Source organism: Phyllostomus discolor, chromosome 1 (genome assembly GCF_004126475.2).
Source record: "Phyllostomus discolor isolate MPI-MPIP mPhyDis1 chromosome 1, mPhyDis1.pri.v3, whole genome shotgun sequence".
Classification (NCBI taxonomy): domain Eukaryota; kingdom Metazoa; phylum Chordata; class Mammalia; order Chiroptera; family Phyllostomidae; genus Phyllostomus; species Phyllostomus discolor.
In genome coordinates, this window is record NC_040903.2 from 74,531,020 (window position 1) to 74,557,482 (window position 26,463).

At 41.5% G+C, this 26,463-nt stretch overlaps 2 protein-coding genes across 6 annotated transcripts in view; one reads left to right on the forward strand and one right to left on the reverse strand.

Annotated features, from left to right (window-relative positions):
* FBH1 (F-box DNA helicase 1) overlaps nt 1-11,126 on the reverse strand; it is a 43,882-nt gene extending 32,756 nt beyond the window's left edge. Inside the window, exons 1-4 of one of the 5 annotated variants that reach the window (XM_036024939.1) lie at nt 10,967-11,105; nt 7,767-7,842; nt 6,246-6,336; nt 1,891-2,046 (exon numbers count right to left, since the gene is read on the reverse strand). In XM_036024939.1, the coding sequence (XP_035880832.1) occupies nt 1,891-2,046; nt 6,246-6,336; nt 7,767-7,769 (250 nt within the window). In that variant the 5' untranslated portion in view covers nt 7,770-7,842; nt 10,967-11,105. Of the gene's footprint in view, nt 1-1,890; nt 2,047-6,157; nt 6,175-6,201; nt 6,337-7,766; nt 7,843-10,966 lie in introns of those variants that run through there. The other 4 variants (XM_036024921.1, XM_036024930.1, XM_028505673.2 and 1 more) reach the window with 4 other exon arrangements.
* A 92-nt stretch (nt 11,127-11,218) lies between these two features.
* On the forward strand, nt 11,219-23,408 carry ANKRD16 (ankyrin repeat domain 16). The gene is made up of 7 exons (XM_028506584.2): nt 11,219-12,233; nt 14,623-14,843; nt 16,200-16,242; nt 19,106-19,214; nt 19,909-20,070; nt 21,253-21,331; nt 22,416-23,408. The coding sequence occupies exons 1-7, from the start codon at nt 11,914-11,916 to the stop codon at nt 22,571-22,573; spliced, it is 1,092 nt and encodes a 363-aa protein (XP_028362385.1). The 5' UTR covers nt 11,219-11,913; the 3' UTR covers nt 22,574-23,408.
* Nucleotides 23,409-26,463: the final 3,055 nt, after the last annotated feature.

Sequence of the window (26,463 nt, forward strand, 5' to 3'; positions counted from 1 at the left end):
TCATACATCCACCTATAAAAATTTATGCCTCTTGGCTTGCTATAGTAATAAAAAATCTAAGTTTGCTTAAGTAGAAAGAAAAGTACTTTATGTTATCAGGATTCAGTAAAACCCACTCTCTCCTGTGACAGAGTTAAAACCCATTTATTTTCATATCTTCCTGTGAAGCTGACACAATTATTTTGAAATAAAAAGGAGGGAGTCATAATTCTCTTCATATTATTAGAGTGCTACCTAATCTACACATTTTATTCATAAGCACCTATGATTCTAAGACAAAAATCAGATGAAAAATGGTATATATAGTCCCTGACCTCACAGGCTTTTCAAGCACCAAGGAAAATCAAATGGTGACTTTACAGATTACCACTGCATTTTAAACTCCTATAAATTATTGTAAAATGCCAATGAAGTGTTTAAACACATTATCACATACAACAAACTATGTGTTTCCTTTCTGAAATGACTACAGCCAGAATTCTTACTTTGGAAAATGAGAGAGTAGAGCAAAACTAAGTCTGGCCTTTAATAGAATTTAATGTTTTTTTCCTAGGTTAGGAAAAAGAAAACCTACAATTTTCTGGGGCAATTTGATAAAAACCCAGAGTTCTGAAGTCAACAGGCCTGGGTTAAATCTTGACATTTTCTGCCCCAACTGGTGTAGCTCAGTGGGCTGGACATTGTACTGCAAACCAAAAGGCCACCTGTTTGATTCCCAGTCAGGGAACATGCCTGGGTTGTGGGCCAGGTCCCCTGGCTGGCAACAGGCAACTGATCACACATTGATGTTTCTCTCCCTCTTTTTCTCCCTCCCTTCCCCTCTCCCTCAAAATAAACAAATAAAATCTTTTATATTTTTTTTGACATTTTTCTAATTGTGGAATTCAATCAGAGCAATATCTATTAAGAGCCTACTGCATTCTCAGTGCTAGGACTCCTCACTGAAACATACACATACTGACAAAGTCTTTGTTGGTAAAGAACTCACAAAAGAGGAGAAGTTGACTTATACACACAAAGCAAACAAAATATAACCATTTAGTTTAAAACTGCCTCAAAAATTTGCTATGGCAGTTCCAAAATGTGATAAACACAAATTGCAATATTTCAAGAAAATTAGGTTAAGATTTGAGTTGGATTCTGAGATTAGATATCTCAAGGGGGAACTAAGGTAATCTGGATCATACTAATAGATACTAGCAAAAGTAGGAGTTCATCTAGCACATAGAGAGGTAATAAGAAAACCAAAGTGTCAGAAATAGAACTTGCATGTAATCAGTAAAACATATCAGGTGGTGGCAAGTTTGAGCTTGAGTCCATAATAGTAACAGAAAGACCTTTCATTGTGGGTCTTCAGAGAGGCAATGACATGACAGGAAATGGTACTCAAAATATTAACTTGATGTATGTTCTAGCTGATTTGAAAGAAACAAAATCTAAAGGCAAGGAGAAATGTCACTGTAGCAGTCCAGGTCTGAGGTGACCAAGGGCATGGCCTACCAGGAAATCACTGAATGAGGGAACATTTTGAAGAAAAATAATGACACAGTGGACCCAGTGACAACTGGACAAAGATAATTACTGCAGAGTCAAGAAATCATAATGGTTCTAGATTGGAATGGTGGTGATACTGGTATGTGTTCTCCTACCATGTTATAATTAAGCAAGCTAAGAAGTTCATTCACTCACATTTTTCTGAGGCCTTTACCAACAACTATAATAGGATGGGATTTTCATGGAAAACTCACAAATAATTTTTTCAAAAAGTGTCTAACTATTGCAACAGGATGACAGAATCACAGCAGTAGTACTTACAAATACTTGGGAGATATTCAAAGGCCACACACACTACAGATTCTGACATGTGAGGTACTTTTTTGGAAGACATACCTCTAGTCCCTCTTTTTGTTCTGGGTCTAGGATAGAGACCATGGTTTGGGTCTCTGTTTGTCCATCGTTGACAGAAGGGCTGGGTCACAGCCAAGTGACTCCGAGCCAAATGTTGGCAGTCGATGGCTGTAAGATGCTTCCGCTTAAACCGTCTCACTGTTTTGTACAAAAAGGCAGAAGAAATGGAACACTTGTTAGTTACCACCAATTCTACAAGCAGGCCAGGGAATTGTCCTTCATTTTCAAGGAATACAGTGACTGTGGACCACCCCAGACAGCCCTTTTCTTTTTGCTTATATTCCCATCAACTTTTAGTCATTTCATAGTTTGTTAGCATTTCTTCCTCAAAATTTAAGAATTCTAAAATAAGATCCTAAAAAGACATCTTTTTCACTTATTGTACTTTCTGCAAGCCCAGATCATAAAATACTCTCTCAAAAAGAAGTTATCACTAATAGATAAAGATCTAGCATCTTTTCCTTGACTTTAGCCACATGTTTATGTTCCCATAATAACCATAAATATTTAAGAATGGGTTATAGCTTTTCAAAAATAAACTCATTAATCATCCCCTACACGGTATATACCAGCTTCTCCAAGTCTCAGGACCAGAACGCAGTGACTAGTAAAACATTGTAAATTACTAGAGAAGACCACACTGTCCTCCTTTCAACATCTAGAGGATCTCAGCATTGGACATAGGATAGAAGCAAGGCTCCCAAGTAGAAGATGATTAAATCTACCTGTGAGGATCTCAAAGGAGAAAATCTCATATTCTCTCTTAGCAACACATTCTAGCAACCCTACCTAGAATTCTGTCTCAAGTCTTCAGTCACCCACCCAAATATACAATATACCTCTAAATTCAGTTTTTGGAATGATACAAGACAGAAGCTGTCAGCAGATTTGTATGGAACAGGCACACATACATACATAATGTACTTTGGAACATTTTCTGTAAAGAGTCCGTAAGAATGGCTTTATCTCATCTTTCCCCAGCCAACTAACTATAATAATGATGGCACAGTAAAAACACAGAAGCACTGAAAATAACCATTAACAAGATAGTGATGTTTTAATAACATGCCTAAGAGTCAAAGCATGCTCCAAGAAGGTAGGAAGTATTCCATGTTTTCCGCTGTTGTACCCTCTGCATGTAGCATGATGCCAGACACAGAGTACATGTTCAATAAATACTGAAAGAATGAAGGATGACGAGAAAACAGAAAAGTCAGAATGGTAAAGTTGGGTGGCAGAGGAACCTAAGCCTTAGATCACTAGAAATTTGCTCTAGAACTGCATTCATTTAGAACTTGGCAAGGGCAAACACATGGGGGAATCCTTAAATGTAGTACACCAGATAGTCACAAGTACATCAAAAATACCCAAAGAGCCCTGACCAGTGGGGCTCAGGTGGTTGGGCATCATTTCTCAAAGCAACAAGTCTCCAGTTAGATCCCTGGTCAGGACATGTTCCTAGGTTGCCAACTGGCTTGCTCATCCCTGGCCAGCACACCCACGAGAGGCAATCAATCGATGTTTCTCTCTCACATCAATGTTTCTCTCCCTGTCTTTCTCCTTCCTTTCCCATCTCTCTATAAATAAATAAATAAATAAATAAATAAATAAATAAAATTTTTAAAAAGTGCCCAAAGAAACTATTCTGGAAAAGTAGGTAATATGAACAAAGGTAGACTTTTATTTAAGGATGTATTTTGTAAAATATGTCTGAATCTTAAATGCTTGTTGAAAAGATTAAATGTTTAATATTTAACAAAGGCACAGGAGCCAAAGAAAAGGGATAAGGGGAGTGAGTGGAAGAACACAGAGTTCTGCTTCCAGAGTTCTTGTATATTCCAATATGTTCTGGCAAGAAGCCACCATGGAAGGGTATAAGGTTAACAAATCAGGGGAAGGGCACCTAGACGGGGTAATCTGGTTTCTGGGCACTAAATATGGCTACCTATATTGTCCATTTGGAATGGCATCACCTGAGCCATGACTGCTTACCTGGGATGTGGAGCTAACACTTCCATTGTATTTATATGTCCAAAATTACTTGTCTGACTTTAGCTAGATAGCATTCAGAAAAATCGGACTGCATTTTATCTGCCTCTCAGATCTCTGCAAGAGGTGGTGCTATGATTCACTGAACTGGAAATCAGGAGCCCTGTGTAGAACAAATCATTTCACTAAAAGGTCCACAGCATATTCAGATTTGGAGTCAGAAGACCTCCTCCACTTGGTAGGTATATTAATCACTAAAAGCCTTGAATTCACTATTATTAAAAAGGAGGATTATAATAACCCGCCACACTGAATTCACAGAATAATTATATGAGGTTCAAATGAGACAATATAGATGAAAATGCTTTGTGACACCCACATTGAAGGTGACAAAACCAATCAGCTGAAATGTCAGAATTACAAATCAACCACACCATTCTGAGTGTCTTCTAGAAGGTGCATGAGGTTTAATAGCATTAATGCTCTTGCAACATTATTTTTAGAACTATAGTAAAATTCTAACCACCCTTCTATTCTTAATATGCTTTTAAACCAGCAGTACAAATATAACTTTATCAAAATAAAGATGCTCAAATGCTACCTCTTCCTCCCAAGTCCCCCAAAGCCCATGGTATTTCTCCCTCCCCTCCTCTCACAGCAAGTGCACTTTGCACCTCTCTTAAAGGACACTTATTGTTAGAAGCTGCTCAAGATTCTTAAAGGAGCAAAGTCAAAGACGGCTCCATGATAAATGTGCACCAGTAAGAAAGGTAGAGAGAGAGTCAGAGTCACTTGTGGACCTTCCAAAATCTATAAGGCCCCAAAGATGCTCAATTGGGTCTCTTCCAAAACTAAGTGAGTATTTGAACCCCTATGGGAGACTCTACCACAGTAACTAACAGAAATGTGTCATATACCTCAGGTGTTATTACAAAAAAATTTAAAAAACGGAGACCATATGAAAACCACTTTGTCAAACATAATTTCCCCTTCCCACACTTTTTCTGCAATGGCTTTCTTACAGGGTGACATCCCTCTGATTCCCCCATTCCCATGGCCCCCTTTCTAAAGCCTCCAGCTCAGACAGCTGGTCCCAGGTTTTTGCTGTATGACTTCAAACTGGTGATTACCTAGTTTGGCCCTTACCCATCATCAATCTCTTCTTCACTATGATGAACAATCATCTCATCTTCACCCTACTTCCTTCACTATCATCTCATCCTCACCCTACTTCCAGCCCCCACCCCATCCTCCACCAGTCAGGCCCACTGATGAGATTAGACTCTGATCAGCCTCTCTTGGCCTATAATTACCACTAAACCTCTAGTAGACTACAAGCTCTTCAAAGACAGGGAACATGTCTCATCACTTTATTCCCCACGGCACTTCACAGAATACTTTGCAAATAACAGATACTCAAATATTTGTTGAATGAGCAGTATGTGGCTGACTCCTCAATTCTGTTTTAACCCGCCTGGCTCCAGTTTTCAATCTTTTTATTGTAAAACAATTTACAAAACAAGTTGCTGAAAGTAAAATAGACTGCTCTGGGTTTTGTGGCTATGGTCTTTAAAGACCATAATTCCTCTTCTTCCTTAGCACACAGCTAGTCTACACTTCTGCTAGCCAAAGATGTTGTCTTAACTGAACTCCAGCCCAAGGAAAGTGAATAAAGGGATGTGTCTCTCTTCCAGGCCTAGCCCATAGATACCTGTCACGCTTGTTCCTCCATTCTCTGCTCCCCTTCTAGTGAACGGGGAAGCAAATTCCCCAGGGCATCCTTAGAAGACACATTCAAAAAGAAAGAGCCTCCAGCAGCCTGGGTCCTCAGATTATAACCTAAAGAGTGGTGAATTCACACTTTCTCTCTCTCCCCCACCGGCAATCTGGACATACCTTAGACTGTTATGGGATTGAGGACTGAACTCTTGATTGTGAGGTTCCTGTATGTTTCCATCTGTTACTGTAGCCAGGCTTACCTTAATCATTCAAGGATCATTTGAAATTGATACCAAATAATTTCCTTTCTTCCCCTAACTTTACTAATCATAATTATACCAAAAAGTCCTCTAAAATTTATAGGTTATAACCCTAAATGGACAAGATGAAGATAATAAATACCTACAATTCCTGGAGGAAAAGATTATTATTATTATTATTTTAATCAAGGCAATTCTAGTACAAGGTACCTGATTAGAGAGATTCCCTTCCCCTTAACAAGAAACCACTGAGGGCAGTTTTGCTAATCTAGAAAACTTACTGAGTCCCTAACCTCATCTTGTTAGTGCCCCACAAGTCTCTCACTTTTCTCTGAGGGATTCCATAAAGATCAACAAGTAGATACTTCCCCTCTTGCGTTTCCTGTGGAGATGTCAGAAGAGCACTGCAATGTAGCTCATTATTACCAGGACTCAAGTACTTCACAGGCCAAGATGCCACCTGTGAGACATAAGAGCACCATTTAAACACAGTTAACAGTGTGATTCCTCAACTCTAATAGAGGAGAAAATATTCTTTCCAGCCAGGAAGCACTCTGCTGTAATAAAACCACCCCATATGTCTCTGAGATACTTGTCATAATTATTTATGTAACTATGTGGTTAACATGTGTCATATACAAATAATTATTACTAGCGCATATTTTATTATTGTATTATTAACAATTGTTTGTGTAAGTGTGTACTGATATGCCTTCCAGCCCTGTACTGAAAGGTCTATGGTCTGGTAGGAGGAAAGAATGAGAAACTCACACCGCCCCAACATCGACTGCATATCCCTCCATAAATAATGGTAAAATACATGAACAGCTGCCCAACTATAGCACTTTCCTCTAAAGAAGCTTAGCTTGTCTTCAAAATCCTGTAGTATCTTTCAGTTCCTAAATGCTTCTTAGCTTTTAAAGTTCTTTCACATACTCTCATTCGATCTTCACACAATCCTACAATTGTGCCATGATTAAACTGGGTCTCGGAGAAGGCTTGCTTGAAGTCACAACACAACTTGTAGGTGATAGAACGTAGCTCCTTTGACTCCCTGAGTCCAGTGTTCTTCCAGCTATAACATCCTCCCTTCCATGTCCAGAAAGATTTAAAGTAGTTTCTAAAAACCTTAGGTTTAATTTGTCACTTTTTAAAAATCATTGTGCAATATCATAACCAATGAATTAATAACAACCAAGTATATGAATAACGGAACTACAGGGAAAACATTACTAAATACTGTAGACTCAAAATGGAAAAACTTCAAAATATTTTTGTCCCCTTTAGTTCTAAAAGAGACAAACACAGAGAGAAAACACTACCAAGCTAGCTCCTTCCCAAGTACCCACTCTTGATGCAAAGCCAGGTCTTCCCCAGAACTACAGCCTACTTCTCTCCAAACCAAAAACTAAGCTCCAGGCTCACTCATCCTTAAGTCCTTACACATCTTGCAGATGCCTGCTCTTCCCTTAGAGACACGTTCACTTAACACTGCAAACTAGGATGGCAGGAGCTTTTCTCTGTGAATGCTTCTCACAGGAAAAGAATGATTTTTTAATATTTCATTTATTTATTTTTAGAGAGAGGGAAGTAAGGGAGAAAGAGAGGGACAAAAACATCACTGTGTGGTTGTCTCTTGCACACCCACTACTGGGGACCTGGCCTGCAACCCAGGTATGTGCGCTGACTGGGAATCGAACCGGAGATCCTTTGGTTGCAGGCCGGCAGCACTCAGTCCACTGAACCACATCAGCCAGGGCAAGGATGATTTTTTTAAATAAGGAAACACAAGAAAATAATCATTTTTTTACAGGCTAAAGCATGTTTTTTATATATTTGAAAGACTCTTTCTACGGTCAATTCATTCTACAACCACTTTTAAGTATTCACCATGTCCAAAATTCATTATAAACACCACAAATGCTTCTTCTCTTGGTATCTTTGGTGTCAAATGTCATTTTAGGCACTGAAGGTAGAAAAATCAGTAAGACTTAGCTTGCCCACAAGGCAACTACCAAAACAAATGCAAATTATTATACATAAGGCAATATAAGTTCCACACAAATGCACACATGAAGTGCTATGATAATATGTAAATAAAAGTGAATAGTTAGGAAAGTTGAAAAAGCCTTTATGAAGAGCTCAGCCTCAAAACATGAGTAGGATTCAGTATGGCAAAAGAAATAATATGTTCAAAATCACAGAGACATAACACAGCAAGTGTGTGATGGGAAGTTGAGTTTCATTAGAACAAGGGGTTTGTGAATGGGAGACAAAGCTGGAAAAGGAAGTTGGAGGCACAGACTATAAAGGTCCTTAACAGGAGTGGGCAAAAGTAGGTCTACAGTTGTTCATATGGAAAATACTATAATAATTAATAAATAATACAAGCATAAATTCTGTGTTTCATGTACTCACACAGTAAACCTACTTTTGCCCACACCTGTATAATGTTAAGGAAATTGGACATTATTGGGTAGGCAATTCAGAGAACCATCTAGTTTTTAAGCAGGGTTGATATATTATAGAATCAAATTTACACATTGGAACAGTAACACTGGATATAGGGTAAACATGAAGATTGTCAGGAAAACAAGGTAGAACGTGAGTTTACTAACCAAAGCAAGAGTTGGTAAAGGCCTGAGAGCAGCAGCAGAAATAAGGAGTAGGGAAAAGTGAAGATCAACGAGTCTTTTCTAACAAGACTAGAAGAGAAAGATAAAAAAAGAAAGAACAAAGATAACTGACATTTCCAGCTGGAACTTAATGATAATGTCATTAACACATTAAGAGGTAAAGGAGAGACTGTTTTTCTTTTAATCACTTTTTCCTGGAGTGAGGGGAGGGTAAAAGTTTTCAGTTTTGAAAATAATTGTTTGTCTTTGTTTTAAAGTTATCTGTGGAGCCCTGGCTGTGTGGCTCAGTTGGTTGGAGTGTAGTCCCATGCACCAAAAGGTCATGGGTTCAATTCCCAGTCTGAGCACATGGCTAGGTCTCCAGTTTGAACCCTACCTGGGACATGTACAGAAGGCAACCAATCGATCGTTCTCTCTCTCTCCCTTCATCTCTCTAAAATCATTAAGAAACATATCTTTGGGTGAGATTTAAAAAAAAAAGTTATCTGTGGAATGCTAAGTAAAGTTCCAGGAAGTACTTTGATGAGACTGGTCCTCAAAGGGCATGTGAATGACAGTTGAGACATAAGATTTGAGGTGTTTTGGTGAGATGCTTCTAGAAGATGATTCCGTAGCCAGAAGGGCAAAGGCAGAACCAAATTCAGTCTTCAAACAAAGTCAGCCCAGGAAGGACAGAGGGATATGACAAGCAGAGAAAAGATGATGACAACAAGTCTAAAGTTATGTTTTGAGGCTGAGCTCTAAGTCCAACACCAACAGTCTGGTGCTCACACATTCACAGATCACAAAACATGTCAAATGATCAAGATACCAATGACTACTGCTGAATGCTACATGACCATGAAATACAATGCAGGAGAAAGGAACTTAGACAGACAAGAGGCAAACCACAATGGCAACATGACTCCATGCATAATGACACAGTAATTGACACAGTAAAGGCCAGACCACAAAAGACCACAAATATCAAAAGCCTGTACAAAGGAAATGGGCAACCCAAATGGAAAATCAGCAAGAGCCCAGAATAGCTCCATCCATTTGCTTCCTGTACACCAAGCTTTTGCTCCAGAAAATCACAGCGACTGTGGACATATTTACATACATTATCAGTTAGTCATCTAAAGGGAGATACAGATCAAAATAAGTTTCTAAAAAGACAAGGGAATAGTTGCATTTGATAGCAGCTAAGTAACTAATCATCTGGATTTAAAATCATCCTATCGTGCATCCAATGTCTTTCAATTTTGTTTTTAAAACAGGGAAACTGGAGGCATGAAGCAAGAGAAGGTGGACTGATTTGTAATTAGGATGAGCAGAGCATTCGCAGCAGAAACTGTAAAGCTACCAGATGCTTTAACTTCCATTTACATTGACTCCAACAGCAGCAGAAGGAACAATGCTTGGCATTTTCTAAAACTTCATGTATTTCAAATCACTCTCATGCCTTATTATTTTTTTTAAATGGCAAGACACAATGGCAAACACTTTGGCAAAGTTGATAGAGGACCTGGTATTGTCTCCAGTGAATGGTCGATATTGTTCAGTAAGTTAACCAAATTTAATCTGCTCACCGTTAAAATGGGTTTTCATAAGCCCATACCAGAGGCATTTTTTTTTTCCATTTTATCCCCTCAATTTACTTTAGCGCAGGGCCAGGAACTAGCAGGCACTCACTAGCTGTTACCATCCTTCCTTCCATCGGACTTTGTTATAATCTATACTTTCATGGCAAAATCACTAACTTTTTAGGCCCCATCTATGATGATGCCTCAAAGGGCTGTTTGCACGTTACATAAAGTGCTTTGTACACCAGAGAGTGCAATATAATATGTAGAGCATAATTGTTTCTAGGTCTGGCAAATAGTAGCAACTCCCATTTTACCTTTAAAGGAACTGAAAACACCAAGAGGTTTAAATAACTAGTACCTAATTAGATCAAAAAAGAACTCAACACCTACTCAAATTCCTTCCAGCCCCCCATACAGCTTGCTGAGATCTTAATGTATCTTCTACAAGCTCAAGGCCTTCCCACATTACCTCAATTTTTCTTAGTATTCAGGTAAGGGGGAGGGAGACTACAAGTAAAAGAGGCAAAAGGACGCAATAAAATGACTTGCCCAAGGTCAAAATACCAGAGTAGAAAGGAATGCTGTCTTGCCTGCAGCCGAGGCCACATTCCCCGTGACTCCTAGAAACACCGAGAAACGACGACCTCCCCACTTCCCGAGCGCTAGAACGTAGTGTAGGTGCGCCCCTCGGCCTCCACCCTGCAAGCCCCGCCACAAGCCGTCAGCTCACCCGCCTCCCGACAGCCCAGGCCCGGGGTCCTCACGACCCCCGCAGACCCGCCCCCCGCCCGGAGATACCAGACCCTGGCTCTGGACCCCAAAAGATTAAGTGTTCACAGCTCAGGGTCCCGCCCGCGCTCCGTGCCACGTCCGTGGCCTCACGCACTATGGCGATCCGGACGGGGGCTGCAGCCACCGCCGTCGCCCCCGGACCGGGGCAGTCGGGCCTCCCAGTCCTGGCGTCCACAAGGCAGCGCTAGACAGAGCAGGCCTCGGACTTCCTCTGACAGCTCGGCTCCAAAGCTGCCCCGGGAAGGGCCAGCCCTGGGCTGACGGACTTCCCCCGCGACCAATCGGAAAGCGAGCGTGGAGGGGGCGCGGCCTAGGCCAGCGGCCCCGCCTGCCGGTGCTTCCGCTACGGATTAGAGGCCAATGGAAACTTTCCCAGAGTTCCTCCGAGCTCTCGGGGACCAACGGAGGGGCAGCATTGGGGCGGAGGTTGCTACGGTTCAGTGAGGGCGTGGCCGTGCATCGGGACGTGCGGGACCCCATCCCATCCCCAAGGGCGGCATCTCCCTAGTAAAGAGTGTGGGCGGTGGCTCCCAGCGGGCTCCTTCACCAGTGTCTCGTGGGCGCGGAGCTGCCATCCAGTAGGCCGGGATCGGAGCTCTTCACTAGTGCGGGTACCTCACTGACCCCCTTCCCTGGAGGAAGTCAGATCCCGGGCTGCCCCGATACGACGCAGAGTGAGAGCAGGCCCCGACGGGCGCCAGGCGGCACGACGGGCGCGGGGCGGCCAGGCGGTGGGTTTGACAACAGCTAACCCACTATCCAGTGGTTTGCCCCAAAATGAAACCCACATGGGCGGCAGCTTCCCTAAATGCCGCGCTTCCAGGAACACTGCTTTGCCCACACCTGGAGCACATGTTACCAGCGACCTGCGAAGCGAGTTTGCAGGTGCACTAAACCACCCAGCCTAGGGAAGCTCGGTCTCTCCCCGGCTCCACCCCTGAGTGGGGTCCAGAGTGAGAAACGGACACCCGGGTGGCGTACAGTACGCCCACCCCAGGGCAGGTCAGGGGACTCTTGACACCTCGTCTGGCCCCGGTGACCATGGCGGCACCCGGGGACCCGAGGCGGCTCTTCAGGCTGGTGCAAGAAGGCCGGCTGTGCATCCTGCGGGAGGAACTGCAGAGACTTGGGGGCGCTGGCTGCCCCGGACTGGCGGGCGACACCTTGCTGCACTGCGCCGCCCGCCACGGGCGTCGGGACATTCTTGCCTGTCTGGCTGAGGACTGGGACTTGGACATCGAGTCGGCCAACCGAGACTACAAGCGGCCTCTACACGAAGCTGCCTCCATGGGCCACCGGGACTGCGTGCGGTACCTGCTGTGCGGGGGAGCCATGGTCGACTGCCTGAAGAGGGGTGACTGGTAGGTGGCGGAATATTTAGGGGTATCCAGAAAGATACCCCTTTCCCGCAGAATCATAGATTCTCATTTACTTTGCCTCTACTGCATAGCTTCTCAGCCTTCCCCATTAGGACACATTGTTCCTACCCTTGGAGAATCGACTGGTCCAGGTATTTGCTTCCCTTTAAAAAGCAGAGAACAGTACAGAATATTACCAGATAGAATAATATAAAACAATGAATTGTATGTACTACATAAAACGTGAGCCCCAGGATATGTAGTTCTTCTGGGGACATCTAGGTAAATGATTACTTCACCAATGGCATTGACTTAACTTTTTATTTTGAAATAGTTACAGATTCACAGAAAGTTATATTCAAGGAAATGTTCAGGGAAGTCCCACATGCCCTTGCCCCAGGCTCCCCCAAAGTTAACATCTTACACAGTTACATCATAATGACAGAACTAAGAAACTGACATTGCTGCAAACAATATGTTCATTCACAGTCCACCAGATTATACATACACTTGTGTGAAGGTGGTGCTCTCTGTGTTTTTGTTATGTATAAAACCTTGCATGACCACTTCCACAGTCAAAGATACTCACGTTTACTATCACACAAACCAATTGCATTTTGTTAGACCAATGTTGTTTTCAGTACTCCCTGAGTCCGGCTCCTTAGAGATTATGAAGGGCTTAAGATTCATAACATAATGAAATTCTTGCTTACAAGTAATTCCTGATGTGATATAAATAAGAAACACAGCAGACAACCATATGCAGTAAAGAGTATTTACAGTAATGAGGGGAGTAGGCCTGGTTGTGTTTTGAGGGTTGCACTTTGGCTGTGACTAAGCACAAGACTTATTTTCTTGTGCTGCTAGTAAATTGATCTAAAGACAGTTCTAAACCCTGGCGGGATGGTTTGGTTGGTTGGAGCTTTGTCCCATATACCAAAAGGTTGTGGGTTCAATCCTGGGTCAGGTCGCATACCTAGGTTGCAGGTTTGGTCCCTGGAGGCAACTGATCGAAACTCTATCTCCCTCTCCCTTACCTCTATCACCCCCTGCCCCCACTTCCACTCTCTCTAAAATCAATAAACACCCTTGGGTGATGTTTAAAAAAATAAAATATGCCCTAGCTGGTGTGGTTCAGTGGATTGAGCACCAGCCTGCAAACCAAGGGGTCCCCGGTTTGATTCCCAGTCAGGGCACATGCCTGAGTTGCAGGCCAGGTCCCCAGTAGAGGGCACACCAGAGGCAACCACATGTTGATATTCCTCTCCCTCTCTTTCATCCTTCCTTACCCTCTCTCTAAAAATAAATAAATAAAATATTTTTTAAATAAATAAAAAAATAAAATAAAATAAAGACAGTTCCAAGAGACAATGACCTCATATATTCCTTAAAGTAATTCTTCAGATAAGGAAGGAGCCTCCAAACACACACACACACACACACACACACACTAAAAGGAGGAGATTTATTTGATCATGTATTTGGGATGTGTGTAGTCACAGTAAGACATTTTTCCCATTCTTTTTGGTTTTCTGAAATACATTCTCTGCTTTTCTAATTATCCAATTATACCTTGCTCAAGATTTATTCCCTCTGTGAAGCTCCTCCTGAAGATTTAAGCCTTCATTTATCCGAGTTTTCCCCCCCATAATTTCTCATTCACTGTCATTACCACATTACCTTTTTTATAATGAAACTTTAGAGATCATTCAAGTATAGTGAGCTCCCACTGTGTGCCAGACACAGGTTCTTACCCTGGGAATCAGGAGATAAACAAGACCTGCCCCTGCTCTTTAAAAATCGTAGCCCCTTTGTTTTGCAGAGAAAAAGCCAAGACACTCATGGAAGTGAAATGGCTTACCCCAAATCATATGTTCACTCTCCTATAGTTGTGGACACAAGTCAGTTCAGAAACTTATTGTAATCACATTGCTTTATTTACTTCACCAGTGTATGCTTTTTATGGCTAGATGCTGTGTCAAATGTATTAATTACATTTATTAATGTAATTAATAAATGGTTTCTGACTGAAGTGGTTGGGATAAGGCCAGCAGAGTACTTCTTATGCAGTATTCTTCAGGACATATTTTATGGTTTGTATTAGCTCCGTTCAGATTCAATGCCATACTATAAACTAGCTCAGGAGCAGCTTTGCCTCTTCAGTATCCCCTTCCTGTAGGCGTGCCTATATCACAACCATTTTCCCTTTGTTATTTCACCCAGGGTCATCAGGATAGGCAGAGAAGTTGCCAGTTTTTCCAGCTTCCAAGACTGCTGAGTTCTCTAGGTTTTTCATCTCTATGAAGGATTTATGTTTCTCTAAAAACCTGGTCACACCCTTCTCATGTCTCAGCTGCCCCTCCACCTGACAGCTTGTCCTATTTGGCCTCAGGACCCCTTTGATGATGGCTTGCACAAGGAAGAATCTTGGGGTGATCCAGGACCTTGTGGAACATGGTGCAAATCCACTTCTGAAGAACAAAGATGGCTGGAACAGCTTCCACATTGCCTGCCGAGAAGGTGACCCTCAAATCCTCCAGTATTTGCTCACCGTTTGCCCAGATTCCTGGAAGACAGAGAGCAAAATTGGCAGAACTCCTCTGCACACGGCAGGTAAGGTCCAGAGTTATGCAGGCATGCAAGCACAGATGTTCAGCTTGCCTTCCCAGCACTGGCGAATGTCACCAAGTTAGAGGGTTTTGGAAAAGAGATCAGGGAATAAGAGCTGCTTTTGGGTGTTTTGGCATATACTTAGTTTCTGAAGCTAATGCCACTTGGCACTTAACATGCTCTTCTTTCTTATATTAGGTCACTGTTCGTGCATATCATTCCTACTCTCCCCAGCTAGATGGCAAGCTGGTTCTGTTCCTCACTAGCAAGTTTCCTCATCAGCAAGATAATGATGATACTGATGCCTGTATCACAAGGTTCTTAAAGGGTTTAAGGAGCCAGATGTATGTAAAACCCATAGCACAGTGCTTAACATGTGAGCACAGAACTAGGTGCTACTACTTTATCATTTCTACATTGTTTGTATTATTAAAGGCAGTAGGAAAAGAGATGGTTTTTTAAATATCCTCAGCAATACCTCCAATAGCACTACCCATTTAAATAAATATAGGTGCTTATAATTAATACTTGGCTCTGAGTGTATTTGACTTATCTAGTGATGATGTCAAATATAAATTTGGGGCATAGCTTTCATTGTTTTGAGTAATTATTCTTAATTCTGAATTATCTATTTGTACAGTATTTAAAATTAGTAACAAGCAAAAATGCGATGGCATAAGATGAAATAGATGTTAATGAGCTCAATAATCCAGACCAAGAAATTTAGAAAATAATCTTCAGCCTTCTAGAGAGTGCATTGAGTTAGAATACAGGATTGTTAGTTTCTCTAAAAGTCAATGCTTGTGACATGATATAGCTTAGAAAATAAGCATGCATTTGTTCTACCTACAGTGGGCAGGTAGAGACCAAGGAATTCTTTTCAAAACTTTGCCAGTGGGTAGCTAATGTTTCTCTGCTCACAGATTGTCCAACAAGCTCCCCTACCCTTCTGGAGAAACAGCACCCTGTCGTTCACACAAAGTACTAGAGCACAGACAGTCAAAAATCTTTATCATTGACTATAGTTATTTTTAGTAGGAGAATTAAATTCCTGGTTATTTTGTCATAGATTACTCTTACAATGTTTTACATTTTCTAGGCAGAAAAAAGTGAGGAGATAAGTTTAGGATTGAAAATTTGTTTTAAAAGTACTAAAAAAGACAATCAGTTTTGGCTATAGACCTATTCAGTGAAAACATTCTTTACCAGTTATCCAGCCAAATTTTTATTTATGTACCTAATATAATTATACCTTCCTGTAAGTCATAGCTAAAAAATGGGACAGAGACCAGTGCCAGGAGGAAAGAAGCCTTTTATATGTCCACCTAAAAGCTCTAATTCTCCACTCTCTTCTCCCAGCAATGCATGGCTGTTTAGAAGCAGTAAAGGTGCTTCTTCAGAGGTAAGAATAAAACAGCAAATTGAGGAAGATACTTGCTATTTATGACAGTTAGTATCAATGCTACATGAAGAACTCAAGCAAATTGTTCATAGAGCAACTAAGGCACCAAGGGAGAAGTGAAGAAAGGACATAAGCAGATAACTCAACATAAAACAAAAATAGCTGACAAACATGAGAGAAAATCATTCATTTGTCTGTTAATTCAACAATATTCATCTATTTATTCAGTACCTGTTATGAATTGTACCAGATGCTGGGGCTGCAACAGAAATGAGACAATATGGCTTCCCTCTCATGGAAGTCACAGACAGTGCACAAGTCGTGCTGGTCTAGCGACCATTACAAAGAGTTGCAGAATCCCTACAGGAGCATATGACAGGAAGACACAACTAGGTCTAAGAGTAAGGAATCTCGGCCCCAGTGATATTTAAACTGTGACCTGAAGGAGGCAGATAGTAGGAAGCAGGGAGGCACTCCAGACAGAGGAAACAGTACCTGGGAATGCTCAGAGCCTGGAAAAAACACAGTACATGTAAGAAACTGAAAGCTCAATATACACTGAAGCCTGTAATGATGGGGGAATGGTGCAGGGTAAGGCTGCAGAGGCAGGCCAGGTTTTAGGCTTTATTCTAAGCATATAAGATGCCACTGAAGCGTTTTAAGCACAGAGATGGGTGGTAAGAAAACTGCACTTTCCAGAGATCCTCTGGTTGCAAAATATTGAATGACTTGGAGGAGAAGCAACAGTGGGTGCTGTGAAGGTTGTTAGGAAGCTGTTGTAGTTAGACAGGAGAGAAATCGTGGTTGCTGGACTGAGAAACTGACTGTAGGGATGAAGGAAAAGATTTGGAGATGTTTACATGGAATCAATAGATCTAGGGAAATAATTCCATAAAACAAATGAGGGAGAAGGAAAAGTCAAGGGTGACTTCCAGGTTTCTCACTTAAGCAGCTGGTGTGATCATGCTTGTGCCATTTACTAAAGTAGAGAGCAGTGGAGGAGGAGTGGGTTTTGTGGGGAAGATGCCAGTTTCACTTCTGGACACATTGAGTTGTATGTACCTGTGAGACATCCAAGCAAAGACATCAAGGGGACAGTCAGAGGCACAGATATGAAGCCCAAAGGAAAGGTATAGGCTGAGATAGAAATGTGGGCCTTATCAACATAGAAATGATGACTGAATTCATAAGAGTACAACAGATTACCTGAGGAGACAATATATAGTAAGACAAGAAGAGAACTTAATGCAGTACCTTGAAAGCACTGCTTATGTGTAAAGCTTATCTGCTGCATATTGGAACATACTTGGTTGTCTGGAAATTTTTAAGTATTCATCCATTGAACAGACATTTTTTAAAGCACTTCCTATGTGTTAGATGCTCAGTGGTAAGCAAAACAAACAGTTCTTTCCCTATAGGCTGGTGTGGAAGCCAAGTATAAGCAAAATTATAAATTGTAATACAGGTATCCCAACTTTCTGAAAGTTCACATTATCCCACTTTGCCTTTACATGAGACCTACATTACTACCTGTTTTCGCTAACCAAAAGAAATCCAAAGAGGATTTTTACTTAACAAGAAAAGCAGTTACTGTACTAATATAGGTCTTTCATAAAAGTGGAGTAAGTGGTATAGGTAATGCAAACTTTCAGGAAGCTAGAGATACCACTTTACGCCATTTTGGCTTACAAATGGTTTCATAGGAATGCTCTGCTTTCAGATAATGGGAAACCCGTAATACTATAAAAAATGTATACAATGGTGTGGGGAAGCAAGGGTACTGTTGATGCAGGAGAGAAGACAGGCCTCTGTGAGGTCACATTGAAGCTGTGATGATAAGCTGGTGTTTGCTGAAGAATGGAGAAATAATGTTCCAAGCAGGGGCATCAGCAAGTGCAAAGGCAGCAAAGATCTGGGCAAATGAGAGAGCAGTTAAAAAGCAGGACCATGAAGAAGGTAGGAGAGAAGATGATTGGACTTAGGGGAGGTGCAACTGAGAAGATAGGGCAGGAGGTTGAAGGCAGGAAGGGGAAAAGGAGAGGTGGGACAGGAGAAGATAGGCCAAGAAGAAGGTATGACCAGGAAGGCAGTGGGGCAAGTAGGATTGTAAGGAAGGTAGGAATGTAAGAAAATAGGATAGGTAGGAGGTGGGACTAAGAAGATGGTAGGACAGATAGGACCAGGAAATAAGCAGGACCTAGAAGAAACGACAACCAGGAAGAACATAGTTTGCTGTAAGCTCGGGGTATGTGGGTGAGAGAAACCTGGAGAGGTAAGTTTGTGCCACATTATCTTGGCCACCAGAGATCTTGCTGAGGTTCCAGATTTTGTGCTTTGTTTTTGGAGAGTATATAGTTAAAGGTTTTTAACAGGAGTGGCCACACCCAAATTGCATGGTGAAAGGTTATTCTGGTAGCTATGAGAATGGATTAGCAAGGTAGAAGCCAAGGTGAGGAAAATGGTTAGGAGGTTATTGTCTGTTGACTTGGTCCTAAGGGGAGAAAGCAGAGATAAAAAGATACATTTAAAAAAAATTCTGAAAGCATTGAGAGGTTTTGGTCATATATCAGTCATGAGGGCCTAGGGATGACTGCGGGGCTCTGGCATGAGAAGCTGGACAGCTGCTAGTCCATAACGTGGGATGACAAAGGTTACAGGAGGAGCAGATTCACTGCCAGAAATGGACGCATTGTTGAAGACCTAAGTTCTAATATTGAGATGGGTGGAAAGAGGGAGAGTGCTCTGGATTTTCACAGATCATTTGTAGGGCATGTCACCTACTGCAGGTGGTCAAGACTCAACTGTTCATTGGGTCTGGAACGGTGGCTTTTCTCAGCTTTGTTATTTTGGGTTTGGGCTCTAGGTGTCAGTATGAACCAGACTGCAGAGACAAGTGTGGCCTCACACCCTTTATGGATGCAATTCAGTGTGGATACATCAACATAGCCAGGCTGCTCCTTGAAAAACATAAGGTATAGTAATGGTTTGGTTTTATTCCTTTGTTATTTCCTATGAGTTTTAGGTCATAGGATAAACAGAAGTTATAGCTATCCATATCCTGGGTTCAAATTCCTGCACTGCCATGCTCCCCACATGGGACCCCTTGACTTCTTTGACCGTCAGTATTTTTATGTGTAAAATGCTGACAAATTTAAATTCTTCAGAGGGTTATTCTAAAGGATAAATAATATAATGTACATAAAGCAATTAGCAAAGTAAGATTTTAATAAACAGTGGCTGTTTTATAGTAATAACAACAAACTCCCCACTGAGTGCACTGTTAGCACACTTTAAAGCAGTGGTCTCCAACCATTTTAGCACCAGAGACTGGTTTTGTGGAAGACAGTTTTTCCACAGACAGGGCCAGGGGAGGGGGTGAAGGGAGGGTGGGGAACAGAAGGCAGAGCTCAGGTGGTAATGTGAGCAAAGCTTCTCTGCCCTTGCCTGGTTCCTAACAGCCAGGGGTTGGGGACCCCTGCTTTAGAGCATTAAATCTTAACCGTTTTGTTTGTTTGTTTACAGAGTCTTTTAAGAATCTGACAAAAGCTATATAATGTCATCCCAGAAAAATGCACATAGCCCATTAAGTTTAGCTAAAATGTCAGAAGATCTGTTGACCCAGGTTTCTCTGCTTATTTTTGTTCTTATCTCTTCCCAATCTATTAGGCTTGCATTTCTGCTGAGGATTCCCTGGGGGCCCAGGCTATACACAGGGCAGCAGTCACTGGGCAGAATGAAGCCATCCGATTCTTGGTCTCTGAACTTGGCATTGATGTAGACGTGAGAGCAACATCAACCCACCTCACAGCACTTCATTATGCAGCTAAGGTTTGTGTTTTTTTTTCATAAGGCTGTCCTCGGTTCCTTAGGCTTGCCTTACTCCACTGATGAATAGCTCCACAGCCTTTTTCTCTGGCTCCATCTCTATGGAAGAAAGAAATTGCTCATGATATGCTCCCGAAATGTTCATGATTCTGAATCCCCGTGTCCCTTTAAATAGAAACCTGCCTTTTTATTTGTTGCTAGGTAGAAACTGAAAACACTCCTTTTTCCATAAAATGCCCAGAGTTTATGTTTCCTCCAGCCCTTTTTTGTTTTCAAGAATAGTGTTATTTGAAGCTATAAAATTCCATTGGATCAAATTCCTAGCTCTCTATACCTAAGTAGATTTCAGAAGTTAAAATTTCTTTAAGGCAAGGGAATTTCATTTACTGACCTCTCCAGTGTATAAAATATTTCATACATGCAAAAAGTTCTCACTATAAAAGCAGCTGCTTATATTCTCCCGTTTAAATACTAGGAGTTTTTTGCTTATTGTCTTTAACATAATTGGCTACTTTCCTTTTCTTGTTTTTCTAGCAACAAGAATAAATATTTTCTGGTGAACTACACATTCTTGCCTGCACACCCCTGAGAAAGTGGATAGATAAATGAGGGTGGGCTATGAGTGTGATCTGTGGCCACGGGGGCGGGAGAGTGGGATGCTGTTGGGTCCACCCACAGGAAAATTGAACCTCCAACCTTGATTTTAGTCTCACCACACACTAATGGACTAATTGGTGAGACAGAAAGTGTATGAATTACCTCATGAATGATAATGCCAGCTATGGTAAGAATTCTACCCAGGAGAAGTGACCATCTTTCCTAGTTTATTTCTGCCCTGAAGATTATAGCAAAGCATGTATGTGCCTGAGATGATTTGGAATTGTATGTTCACAAGCAATCACAATAATTACACTCATTACACTGAAGGAAATCCAACTATTTTAGTTGATAGTTTGGCCTACAAAGTTGACCATCTATATTCTAATAACTGAATATCACCAAAATATATCTTTAATGATTTATACTGGAATTTGAGGGTGAAGTAATGAGTTTTCCTTTAGATATGAAAATTCAGCTTTAGCAGTTGAGTATTTTAGAAAAAGGACCTAACATATATATATACACATTAGTGTTTATGTTGAAAGGTCCGTGTCACAATGATAACAAGTTTATTTCAACCCTCAGGAAGGACACGTGAGCACAGTTCAGATGCTCGTATCCTTGGGTGCTGACATCAACTGTAAAGATGAAAGAAATCGATCAGGTATGACTTCTGTATGCCTTAGAAATTATCAGTCAGTGGAATGGAAACAATACATGGACTTTTAAAAACATTTTTTTTACATTTGTACATTTTTTTAATCCTAACTAATACTGGGCTAATGCTAGCTAGCAACTTCCTTAAAATAACATCTGTGTTTGCAAAGCTATAGAACTATTGCTGTTACCATGGCAATGATGGTGACTACTATTCATTACTACTGTTGTTACTATTACTGTTTTTGTTTTAAACTGCAACAATATATGTGACATAAAAGCACTTTTTATTTTCACCCATGATGCTACTAGCTATCCAGGTATTCATTCTATAGATTCTTCATAGGTCATCTCTCTTTGAAATGTATGTAAAAACTACAGCCATTACAATATTCTTAATTTAGGGCTCAAAAGGGTATTGTCAGAGCTAATTGTTTAAACTCGGACTTTAAAATAGACCTCAGTAACATTCTCTGCACCATTCTTCAGGAGTTTAGTGGGAGCTTCATGATGCTTCAAAGACTCAGAATTTAAAAAAAAAAAAAAAGCCTCATAGATAACTAATTACTCACTGTCCCGCCACAGAAGGTGGTCACTAAGTCCAGGGACATGGATTTGTCCTAAAGATGAGAACAGAGCCAGAGTCCCTCCAGTGCTAATTTCTAACCAGAACAGGAAGATTTGTCAGCCATTTTTGTTTCATTGCTTTTTTGGGGGGTGGGGGAGGGGTTTGGTCACGTTATTCTTATTTGTGGTGATATTTTTACTTACACAGAAATTTCACAAAACTTTGAAAATGTTTTCTGTACCATTTGAAGTCTCCTATTTCTCATAAATTTACTTTGTTGCTTTAGACAAGTCTCTTAAATCCTCTCCAGTTGGTCTTGTTATTTTTAAGCCATTTCTAACCCAATCAGGTTAAAAGGGAGAATGTTTTGATCTAGTATAGGCAGTCATACGGGCAGATTACAGAAATATAAAACCTGTACAATTGAAAGAATCAGTATTTTCGTTAGGAGCAACCTACCAACCAGGTCACTATTGCTTTGGGGATCGTGCACTAAGTTCATGTGACTTCTTTCTCTACTCAGCCCTGCACCTGGCCTGCGCAGGTCAGCACGTGGCCTGTGTCGAGCTTCTTCTGCGGTCTGGGCTGAGGGACTCTGCAGACATCACAGGCACCCTGGCTCAGCAGCTCACACGGAATGCAGACATCCTTCGGTGCTTCAGCCACAGTGTGACAGCATGAAGCTGTTTCTAAACAAAGGCAATAAACTCATGGTAACTTCTATCCTGCTGCTTAGTCTTTACCAGTTTCAGTGAAATCTCTGCCCTCCCTCTCCTACACTCTCCACTGCATCTGAAATGTGCAGAAGATGTGGACATTGGCTGCCTAGCTGGGGACAGGCACACTTAGAATCTCTCCTTACCTGCATTTCATCATGGCCTTCAAGTAGATTAGGTGTTTGTGAAGTCAGTGTCTGGGCTCCTTAGAGAAGCATGTAATGTGCATGAATATAATATAGTATACATACTTTTATATATGTATGTTTGTGTATGTGAAATGTTTTATAGTAAATATTATATGGTTAGGCAATAATAACATTAAAAATATAACAGATTACTATTAGCTTGAACCATAAATAATTGGCCTATTTACTTTTTTTCATAGTCATTTTCTTGGTTGTTACAATGGTTTTAGTTGTAGCCAGGAAAGAAGTGCTTATAATCTGTTTTATTTACACAGACATTTGCAAGGAATTAATGAAAACATTTCTGTATTCTAGGCACTGCTAGTTAAGCTATGCTTTGATCTTGAGGTTATTATTTTTTTTATTAGACAAGTTCTATATTTAGTCCCTTAGGATAATAAATACACCTAAAAATGCATCTAAGGTATTTTCAGAACTTTTCTATTACCTCAGTGAGGAATGGAGTTTGTTGTTGAAGTCTGCAGGGCGCATCTGTCCCATGCCACCTGCTGCTGAAGCCTGTGACTGTGAAGGAATGAACACTTGATGTCGTACCTTCTAAAAAATTTGTAGCAGTTTAAACATATTAAAAATAGGATGAGTCCTCAGGCATTTGGATTCTTTTCCTTTTTGGGGTGTAGGGGGCGATGATTTTCTCTGAATTGCAGAGGATAGTAATTAGTCCGAGTCAATCTGTGGAAAGATCAACTGCATTCATCACAAGCAAGGCCTGGTCCCCATGTTCGGTGTAATCCCTTAAGAGTTTGTCACACACCCAGCTATTCTCAGCGGTGTGCTGGGCTAGGTGCACAGCCAGAAATTCCAGTTCTTCTTCATTATTCCCAGGCGGTACTGGCTGAGTCTTGTCCCCAACAATCAGGTAAACATCTGGCAGTAACATAACTTGATTATATAATCTTGTGACCTCTACGTCATACACATTGCATCTGTACTGATTCAAGCTGCAGTCATGGTGGCTTCAGAGATGTCTGTGTCTCTGCCCCTTGGGTATGAAGATGGCCCTGTTTGTTACGTGCAAGCGGGATAGATCACTCTGGTGCTGGCTTCAGCATATGTGTGAAGCTGCTGTTAATTTGCAACGACTACGTGTGAGACCCATTCACAAATGCAGCCTTGCTTCTACTGTACCCACTAGTACTAGTTCACTACCAGGCAGCAATGAGGGAATATCTGGTTACACGTTTGTTCCCAGGAGTTCCAGAGATGGCAGTAATGATGATAACATCAATTGTGACAAAGAGAGTAGTGATAATATAATAACCATCTTACTGTAATAATATATTAAGAATGCTAATGACAATAGTGATAATAATTAATGTTATTTCCTACTTCTAGTTGTAGGTACTTTTCTCAGTTCTTTGAGTCTTAAAAGTCACCTCAGTGAGGCCTTCCCAAGCAACCCAATCTAAAATTTTGTTCCCTTCAGCATTTTATATCCCCTTAGCTTTTTTCTCCTTTGCGATTACCACTATCAAGTATACTATAAATTTGGAGTTACTTCATCTTGTTTCTTGTCTGTATCCCCACTAGAATGTCAGCTCCTTGGGCAGGGCTTTTGTCTCTCTTGCTTACTTACTAAATCTGCAGGCCCAGAACAGAGCCTGGCACATTGTAATGTTTGAAATTATTGTATGATCAACAAGTGAATGGTATCAATTCATGTTTCTTGAACACTTACTATATCCTAGATTCTTTGCCAAGCACCTTACCTAGATGGTCTCATTTTATCCCTTGGCCCTTGCATAATGCAGCCCCTCCTATTTATTGTTCCATCCCAAGCACTCTTTCTCACTCAGCATCCCTGAAAGGGGCTACCCTGGGTTCCATCAACTCATAGGCACTGCTCAACCCACTGCAGTCCAGCTTCGCTGCTACTCTGTGTAAAGCTTTTCTCTATCAGGTTACCAGAGATTTCCCAATAACCAAATCAAGTAATACAGTTTTAGCCATGTTACTGATCCATTCATTTTAATCATCCATCACTCTCACCTTCTAGAAGTTTGTTCTTTTCACCTCCAATAGCATTCTCCTGGGCTTTTCTTTCTGACTGTTCCTTTTTTGTCTCCATAATGTCCTGTAAATGCTAGTGTGCCTGCTTCTGTCTCCAGCTCACTAATGTCCATATTCTGCATATGCTCCCAGAGCCATCGCATCCATTCTCCTCATTTCACCTGCACGCTAATGCTGATGACCCTCCAGTCTCTAACCTTTATTTTCTACTGCCTGCTGTACATTTTTTTTTGCATAAATCTTCTCAGACTATCCCACACTCAATTCATTCAAAACCTAGGCTTCCTCTTAACCTGTTTACATGTGTGCCCATGTTCAATGCCTAACTTGATGACACCCAGTCACCCAGTCACCAAAGTTGGAAACCAGGAATCTGTGACTTACTCCAGCAGGAAGCCCTGCTCAGTCTATTCCACTACAGCCCTACTAAGACTCCCTAATTCAAGCCTTCAGACTCTTGTCCACACCACTGTTGTTGCAGCTTCCTAACTGTTCCTCCTATTTTCAGTCTTGTTCTCTTCAAATCTATCCTCCATACAGCTCTGAGCTCCCACTCACATGACCAAGTGCATTGAGTTGTGGGGGCTCACCAAGTCTCCCCTCCAGAGAACACACCTGCACACTCACTGGGATTTTCAGTGCCCTAACAAAGAGTCATTTCCTCAGAGCTTTTGGCTGGTCCTGAAAGAGCACCTGATCCACTGTGACAGTCTGTTCCTGAGACTGATCAGACAGAAGTCCTGGGAAGAGATACAAATAAGAATTGTAAATATTTGAAAATAGCCAGGACCTGACATATATCAATTACCAAGAAATATTTACAAGACAAAAATAGAAAAGGGAGGAACTTCCAGCCAAGATGGAGGTGTAGGTAGACACACTGTGCCTCTTCACACAACCAAAAGGACAACAACAAATTTAAAAACAAAAAACAACCAGAACTGACAGAAAAGCAAACTGTATGGAAGTCTGACAACCAAGGAGTTAAAGAAACATTCATCCAGATGGGTAGGAGGGGCAGAGACAGGCAGCTGGGTAGAAAGGACTCTCAGCAAGGTGGTAGCTGGCGGACTGGGCAGTCCCACATTCAAGCACAGATAAACCAGGAGGAACAACTGGGGAGCGAGATGGACTGAGCAACCGAGGGTTCCAGAGTAGGAAATAAAGCCTCCAACCTCTGATTGAAAACACCTGTGGGGGTTGAGGCAGTGGGAGAAACTCCCAGGCTCACAAGAGAGTTCACTAGAGAGACCCACAGGGTCCTAGAAAGTACACAAACCCACCCACCTGGGAATCAGCGTCAGAAGGCCCAATTTGCTTATGGGTAGAGGGGGAAGTGACCAAAAACTGACTGAGAGTGGAGCAAGCAGCGTTTTTCCCTCTTTGTCCGCTCTCCCACATACAGCATCACAACGCAGCAACATGGGTTGCCCTGCCCTAGTGAACACCTAAGGCTCCACCCCTTACTACAAAACAGGTGCACCAAGACAAAAAAAAATGGCCCAACTGAAAGATCAGATCAAAACTCCAGATAAAATACAACTAAGAAATGAAGAAATAGCCAACCTATCAGATGCACAGTTCAAAACACTGGTCAGCAGGATGCTCACAGAAATGGTTGAGTATGGTTGCAAAA